This window comes from Poeciliopsis prolifica, unplaced genomic scaffold, assembly GCF_027474105.1.
Source record: "Poeciliopsis prolifica strain line A6 unplaced genomic scaffold, Auburn_PproV2 SCAFFOLD039, whole genome shotgun sequence".
NCBI lineage: Eukaryota > Metazoa > Chordata > Actinopteri > Cyprinodontiformes > Poeciliidae > Poeciliopsis > Poeciliopsis prolifica.
The window spans coordinates 5,433,933-5,442,674 of NW_026562414.1; the positions used below are offsets into that span (position 1 = coordinate 5,433,933).

Sequence of the window (8,742 nt, forward strand, 5' to 3'; positions counted from 1 at the left end):
TTTTAAAATTTCTGAACTTGAAAAGGGAAAAAAAATATACATATAACCTCAAAAATTTGTATATTAATCACAGAAATATTCTAGAAAAAACTTGGAAATTTTCTGAGTTTCAAAATTCAAACATTTTGAACTCTTGGACATCAGAATTTTTCTAGAAAGCTCTTGGAAGTTTCTGAAATCAATATCAAAATTTCAGATTTTTTGGGCAGAAATTTTCACTTTCTTTTTTATTGCCTTCTGCACAGTGGCTCTAATATGCTTCCGCACAAAGAAATGAATCTGAAGGAGCTTTTGTTTCTGGAGGGAATCAATTCAAGTGTCTGGATTCTTCCGGGTTTCATTTCTTTATGATAAATAAATTAATTTTTCATGTTTCTACTTCAGAAACTTTCACAAAAGAGATGAAAATGGGGCCAAATTCCCAAGAAAACTAATAAAATTCTATATATACAGTATATAAACCGTGTCGTGCTGGAGGGCAGACATACACATTTAAAACAACTGGGATCATTACAGAATAAAAACCTGGAAAAGTTTTGCGCAGCTGCAGCTTCTGATTTGTTTCATGTTTCCTAATTAAAAGGCCATTAAGGCAGAGGTGGAGCTCTGGCTCCTGATTGGTGGGTGTGTGCGGTGCGGTGCGGTGCGGCGCGGTGCGGTGGGAGGGGCCTCTCCCTGTCGGGTCCGGGCCGCAGTGCGCTGCGCAAGGAGCGCAGAGCGCGCAGAGGAGTTGAGCGCCGCCTTGGACTTTACCGATTCCGTCTCTCCGTCCGACCCGAGCCGCCCTCCATGACGCTTGGTTCTTCTTCGTGAGTTGTTCGCCATGAGCTGCCTGGATGTGATGTACCAAGTGTTTGGTCCTCAGCCTTATTTCAGCTCCTACAGCCCCTACCACCACCACCACCACCACCAGGTACGCTGCCTCCCCGCGCGGCTTCCCTGCTCTTCGGTCTAAATTCAGAATATAATCTGGATTAAACTCAGGTTAGACTGTTTTTAAAACGGTTCAAAACTTCATCATGACGTCATAAAAAGAGGTTTTCTCCAACTTAAAGAAGTTACTGAACATGTAAAACTGGATTGGTGGAGAGTTTTAAATACTTTTAATGAATAAAAAATTTAATTATCTGCTAGCAAATCAGTCAGATTTTACACAGTTTTGTATTTATTTATGTTTTGTTGCATAAGTTAAGAATATCAAAATAAAAGACATTATTAATTGCAGTATTTCAAAGTTTTGTGCTTTTATTAATACAATATGTATTTAAAATATATATTATAGTAAATGCATCTAGCTGTCAGGCAGGAGTATTAAGGTTTATGCATGTAAAATAAAAACTAGTTTCTAGATATTTTAGGTTTGTGTGAGAGGCAGCAGGTCTGTTTTCTGGTCTCTTCAGACTTTTAAAAAGTTTTTTCTCCCTCTGTATAAAACATGCAGACATGTTTCCCATAGCATGAAAACTCACTCCGTCTGCCGTCATAATCAGCAGTTTCACAGCTGATTATTTTATTTCTCAGAATATTTCCACATGCATGTTTAAGAATCCTGCAAACATTTTGGCTTTTGGTCAGAAAATGTAATCAGCAAAACTAATTTCACCAACTTGCACGTCAAAAACATCAGGAATCAAATCATTTCAAAGTTTCTGTGTTGGGATTAGATGTGGAATTCAAACTAAACGTCACCCGTGTCATCAGATCCTGAAATAAACCTCTAAGAGGTTTGCAGGTCAGAGGTCAAGGTTTTTTTTAGGTTGGCAATAATAACAGGCAGTAAGTTGCATCAAAACAAACAAGAACACACACGATGTCTGTCTGTTTTTACTCCAGAAGCTGGCTTTCTACTCCAAAATGGAAAACCCGCAGGAGCTCAGCGGCCGACTCGGCCCCTCGGGGCCGCCGGCCATCAAAGAGGAGGACAAGGAGCTGCCGCCGGGCGCCGAGTACCTCGGCTCCCGCTGCGTCCTGTTCACCTACTTCCAGGGTGACATCAGCACAGTGGTGGACGAGCATTTCAGCCGGGCTCTCAGCCAGACGAGCGCGTACCCGGCGCCGAGCGGGAACAAGGCGCCCAGAGGTTCGTGGATCCGCCGTTCAGCCGGTTCAACGTAACTTTAATAATCTGCAAACGGAGTTCCAGCTGAACATGGAGTCGGTTTCTACTTCAACACCGCAGCCGTACGATTTACATCTGAACCAGTTTTTAGTCCAAACAGAAGAAGTATTGTGGGATGGAAACGATTTGAATAAATGCGATTAATCTGTTAGTAAAATAATCATAGACTAATTTAATTTTCTTTAAAATAATGATTGAGTCCAAGTTATTTTTCCTAAAACAGAATCAACATGTAGCAGAGAAAATAATGTGCTGCAGTTTTTCTGATGAAGTTGTTTTGGATCCATTTAAGGAATTGCAAGATTCTTTTATTGTTTCTTTGTCCAGGTTTGCATCTCTAACCTTTATTGGTTTTCTATTAAACTCAGATTCATTTGATAAGTCAAGCTGTTGGTTAATAGACAGAAAAAAGTTCAACTTTTTCTGCCTTTGACTTGCTAATCACTGATCATCTGCGGCTCTTGATAAAACACATTTAAAGGTTTTATGATGTGAATTTATGTTTTCTGTTTGGAGATGTGCAAAGATCACCAATTTATCCTCTTACTGCTTTGTCTTTATGCTTCATATAAACAATTTTTACAACATAAATCAAGATTTTCTTTTCAAATAACGACAAACTGATTAAGACAATTGTGCTAAGATATTTTTTCCACAGTAAACAACAATGAGGTTTAGTTTTTAAATGCACAAAACTTTTAAAATTACAGTATTTTTATGTAAATGAATAACTTTGGATTAAACAAGTAGATTTTCTGTGTCCAGAGAAACTATTAGATTTTTCATTGCTTCCCAAATGCTGGTATAAATACATTTTGTTGGCAAACATCATTTTAAATTGGAATGAACTGCAGAATTGATGCATAAAACCACATATTTAATCTCCTTATACATTTATATATTCATTTATTAATTAGGCTCTTCAACTTGGTAAACTTTCTTAGGCTCCTTAAACCTCAATATTTACACTCACGCATAAAAATGGCAGCAAACAGATGCACAATTACACAACCGTACATCTTCGAAAAGCATTAATAGAGCCTCCTGCACAACCAACAAGAATTCAGCCAGTGGACTCTGGATGGTCAAGTCAAGAACAACACACTTGTCTTTTCCAGCAGCCATTGTACAACAGTAAAATCAGCTAACAAAAATGTGCTGGAGCTCAGCATGGCTTGCTAGGTAACAGTGCAGTACCTGCTGATTTGTGACATATTTTGAAGGTTTTTGAAACGGCACATTTTCCAGACACCAAAAATCATTAACTTATTGCCAAAAAATATCTACTTTGTTTGTTAATGAACATACAAAAACATGCAGAATTTGAATATTTAAAAGTCTGAGTTCTTCAGACTGCGCTTTTGTCTTTCCTAAACATTTTACTGAATGTTTGTTGAAGTGACTCCATGATTTGGGTTTTCTCAGACGGCTCCTTCCCCATGAGTCAGAGGAGTTTCCCTCCGTCGTTCTGGAACAGCTCCTACCAGCCGGCGGTCTCCTCGGCGCTGGGCAGCGCTCTGTCCGCCCCCCACGCAGACATCTCCTTCCCTGCCGACCCGTACGCCTCCAGCTCCCTGCACAGCCACCTCCACCAGCCCAGCCCCGACACCTGGCACCCGTCGCACCACCACCACCACCATCACCACCACCCTTATTCGCTAGGGGGCGCCATTAGCGCTCAGAGCTCAGCCTACTCTCGCCCAGGCGTCCACGAGATGTACGGCGCAGCGTTCGACCCGCGGTACGGCTCCCTGCTGGTGCCGTCGGTCAGGTCGCACCACCGGCTGTCGTCGGGCAGCTCGGTGCCGGGGCCCAGCACCTCGCCCTGCGACCTCGGAGGGAAGGGGGAGTCGGGGACGGGGTCAGCCTGGAGCGGCGCCTTCGCCGGAGCTGGAGCGGAGATTGGACTCAACATAGACACTGGTACGTTACTCAGAAATCTTTCATTAAAAGGATAGTTCAGTGTCTCAGCTGGGGTTGTGTGATGGAGAAATTAACAGGCAGTATCCTACTTCCTGTAGAAAGCAGAGAACACAGTTTGAGTGAACAGCTACTGGGCGTAAGAACTAAGATTGTTTTCACACCTGATAGCCTGGTGGACTGGATTCGATTGGGCCCCAAATATGCAACATTTGATACATTTTCAGCTGAGGTTCACTTTCACACTGCTGTCTCAAACAATCCAAACCTTCTGAAAAACCTGTTCCCCTCCTCGCCTGGGGGGGCGCTGCAGGAAAAGACACTGAAGAAAACACTAAGTACAACTTCCTTCTTCTTGAAATTTAAACAAAATTGAAGTTGCATCAAATTTTAGCAATTGTTTTCTCAACAAAAAAAACTTTTTTGGCAAAATTTTGTTGATATTCCACTAATGTCGAAAAAACACAATTTTGCAATTATGACATTTCTGTTAAATAAGAAACTCCGTTAAAATCCCACTTGAGTAAAACTTGCCTCTTCCTGTCATCTTCCTCTTTGTCGTTTTCGCCAGTAGTAACATCCGCCTGTTGATCATGTGACGCGTGAAGAGAACAAAAGTGTTTCCTTTGCAGTTTTGCAAAACAACTTCAATACATCCTATCGCAATTTTTTTTCTAAATTTCCATGTTTCCATTAAGTGAACTTATGAACCAATTTGTGCGATTAAAGGTTAATGGTTAATGGTTAATGTAATCGCAGCGATGGTGTAAAACTGGAATTAAATGAGAATCTGTTTCTGTCCCTCAGATCGACTTACACAAAGTGCTTTTAATGAACAAAACGTCCGTCAGTCGGCACCTTCACTCCAGCTGTCAGCTCCATTTTCTGCTGCTGTTGCTTTTTTCCTCCTTCTTCGCCTCGGGCCACTTCCTACTGCTTTTATCAACAAGCTTTTGTCAGTGTCTAATCTTCCTTTTCTTGCCTTTATCTTGTCCCACTCTTCCTTCCTTTCTTTCTCATCTTTCTCAGGTCTGCAGGCGCAGGATAAAAGCAAGGATTTGTACTGGTTTTAGAGACTCTTCCTCACCTTCCTCTTTCTATTTTGGCCTTTTTTCCCCTCCAACTCTAAGAAACTGAGGCAGAAATCCGTTTTTTAAGGGGGTGTAACAGGTTCTGGTCTGCTTGCAGCTCTGCGCTACAGTGGACTGTGCAGCAGCAGCAGCAGCAGCAGCAGCGGCGGCAGCGGCAGCAACATGCAGCCCTGCTGAGCTGAACGCCGACAGCGTGGATGCTAAGCAAGCGTGGATTCAGAAAGCCAGGAGGGAAACCGATCTGAACGGATACGGACAAAGACAAAAGCCTCTGTGCATCTGTGACAGGGAGGGACTACATTCCTAAGCTGGGGGGAAAAAAAAGAAACGTCCGGAGGGACAGACGGACAGAAACACATGTGGGTTTCGCACTCGAAGGACTTGGCAGACCCTTCCGAACTGGGAGTGTGTTATGGCTGTGCTGGTGTTCAGGACCGGACCTGGCAGACGATGAGAGCAGGAATAGTCTGGACACTTTGGTGTTCTTGGGAATCACGTTCCCACTGGACATATCGGCTCACAAACAAAACACAAACAAAACAATCTGGAATCTTTGGACCTTAACTGATTTCTGAAGCATTTTAGCTGCAACAGAAAACCTCGTCCACGTTCAAACCGTAACGAAGGTTTGAAAACGGCATCAAGGCGAAGCATGCTAACTGTAAATCCTGTTTTATGAGTGTACAGTGACTTTGTCCTTAAAGGTATTGCACAAAGTGAATAAATTTCAAATCTACAGATTCAGAAAAGATCACAGCGAACAAGGTTTTATTTTTTATTTTGACTCCAGCTTTGACAGAAAGCAGTTTCCTGGTTGACAACAAAAACATTTATGTTTTAATTATTTTAAAGTCAGACAAAGCGGGATACTGTTGAGTTTAAATATGGCTTTAAGTTAAAAGTATTTAAGCAGATCTTTATTATTATTAATCACACTTTTACTTATGTTCGTATATTTTTATTTGTTTAGTTTCAAATTAAACCAAAAGCCTGAAGTAGCCTCCCTGTCTGATAAATTGCTGATGATGCTCCGATTTCTTTCGTGTTTTGAAATATAATTCAGAAATTTAGCTTTGACTTCTTGAATGTACCCAGAATTCCTCAGAAAATATAAATGTACTTTTTACTTATTTTTATGATTCGAAACTCATATAACAGAAAATTATTTCAAGTTGAGCTGCGAGGATAAAATCTCTGAGATTTACCAACCAGTGTGAAGCAAAGTAAGAAAACTGGCAAAAAAAATTAAATCATCGCTGAGTTCAAACTAAATATTTCATATTATCACTTTTTTGCCAACAGTATTTTTTATTTTTTTGTATTTTTTGCTTAACTCATCTTTCAAGTGATTTTTGCAGAAAGAAAAATCACTTTGACGATGATTTGTGAAAGCACTCTGTTATCACGCACAAGCTCCTTATTTGGTTCCAGTTGAGACGGAGAACCGGCACAAGGGGAGGACCAGAGCAGAATCTGGAGCAGTTCTCATTTTATATCACATAATTTCATTTCCGTTGTTCAGTATCTGCTACACAGCGGTTTGTTAGCTAATCCATGTCTCCTGTTGCGTAGTTGACCCTAATGTGTGTGATGTCATCGTGATGTCATGTGAACCCACCCACTGGAGTTCACTGTGTCTCTGTGGAAACCTGACATGAGCAGTTGACGTAAAGAGACACAACTTTCACCTGTAGTTTCTACAAGGCTCCACAGTTTGATGTAAAAATGGCTGATAAGGATACGGCAAGTCAATACGTCACATAATGTCACACTTTACATCATCTGATAGGATCTGACTGAAATATGTGGTGAATGTAATAATCTCAGCAGACTAATTATCCCCAGCTGGTGGTGATTTTATTTCTCTGAATGCAAAACCTTTTTGCACCTACATGGTGTCATTCTTTCTAGTTCAGGATCAAAGGTGCTGATTGGTTGATTGACGAAAAAAATGGAGAAAAAGGTCACTTCTCATTGAGGGGAATTGTTCAAATTAGAGGGAAAAGTAAATGTTCCGACTCCATGGTCCTTAAAAATACTTTTTTATCTTATGTGTGTTTGATGCTTTGCAGATTGATTAGATTATGTTTATTTACCTGATTATAAATTTGCTAAATTTATGGAAGAGGATAAGGGCCACTGTGAAAAAATGTGACTTTAATCTCAGAATTTTTTATATTTAATTTCATAATTCTTTGTCCTTATAGTAACATATTTAATCACTTTAATTCTTGAATCCACTTATTCATACTAAAAAAGTTGTTTTAGTCCCATTTTATTTCAAATATATATTTTTTTGTATTTTTGTTCTTAACTACAACTTCAAGATTTCATACCTTTACTAATGCATATTGTTACACAACAAATAAATGATTGAACTTCACTGTCCATTTTCAGACTGGACAGTAATTTAGATTAAATACATGTTAGGGTCATATATGGATTAAAAATGGCAGCAAAGCCAATAGAAATCAATTATTTGGATAGCCTTTCAATTTAATCGATCCCTCTTCATGTCTTTGTTCTGGACATTTCATGAATCATTACCTTCGAAATATCTCCAGGACTGTGTCAACGTGAAAAAATGTAAACTTCACACCAGCGGCTGCAGAGAAGAAGAAGAGCATGATGAATGAGAGGAACGTCGACTATTTGAAGCCACTTGACTCTTTCTCTCCTTGCACTCGTGCAGCTGTCAACGACAACTGCTCTTCAACTTGGTAAACACACACACACACACACACACACACACACACACACACACACACACACACACACACACACACACACACACACACACACACACACACACACACACACACCGTCCCTGTGCGCAGCATGCAAGCTGAGCCTCCCACCCTAATAAAGGGGCCATTTAGTGTGGAGTGGAGTCCGGCCCTTCTGGGACAACTGGTGTGATGTAACTGGAGGGCAAAACACACCACTGTCCAAAACCCATTTCAAAGTGTTAAGTTTAAGCAGCTTGTGTTTCTGTTCCTCACTTTGGGGTTTAGTATTTATAATTAAAAGTAGATACAACAGTTTAGAATGATTTATATATCAGAACAAATGATTTGATTTGAGTTTAGACTGATCTTAAATCAGGGGCAACATTGCAAAAGTGCAAAACATGACCAAGTATTTTTGATCTACTTTCTACTAAAATACCTTAGAAATCATAAGTAACTTTTCAGCAAGATATATCTGCTTGTTTTAAGCCAAAAATTCCTTAATACTGATGAGAAAATGCTGATTTCTTTCATTTAAAGCTTGTGAAAATTGTTTTGTTCTGAGTGAAATAATCTGTTAATGGAACTTTAAATTTCTCATCAATATTAAATAACTATTGACTTAAAAGAAGCGGCTACGTCTTTCTGGAAAGTTACTTGTAATTTAATTTTATCTTATTTGAAGTTTACTAAGATATTTACAGTTTGAACTAGAACAAAAATATGGTGAGATTTTGTGTTTTTGCAATAAACATTAGTGTGGCAAGATTCAGTCACTGAGATGTTAATTACTAGTCAATTAAGTCATTTGGTTTTTGACCACAACTAAAAACCCTAAATTCTTCAGACTCCTTCTAAAAACCTTTATTTCTGCCTATTTTAA

The 8,742-nt window shown here is 39.7% G+C and overlaps 1 protein-coding gene across 1 annotated transcript; it reads left to right on the forward strand.

Annotated features, from left to right (window-relative positions):
• The first annotated feature begins 695 nt into the window (after window positions 1-695).
• vgll2a (vestigial-like family member 2a) lies at window positions 696-5,881 on the forward strand. The gene is given in 5 exon segments (XM_055054319.1): window positions 696-913; window positions 1,834-2,080; window positions 3,545-4,042; window positions 5,228-5,292; window positions 5,294-5,881. Coding segments are annotated over 5 exon segments (1,044 nt in total). The 5' UTR covers window positions 696-823; the 3' UTR covers window positions 5,438-5,881.
• The last annotated feature ends 2,861 nt before the right edge of the window (window positions 5,882-8,742 follow it).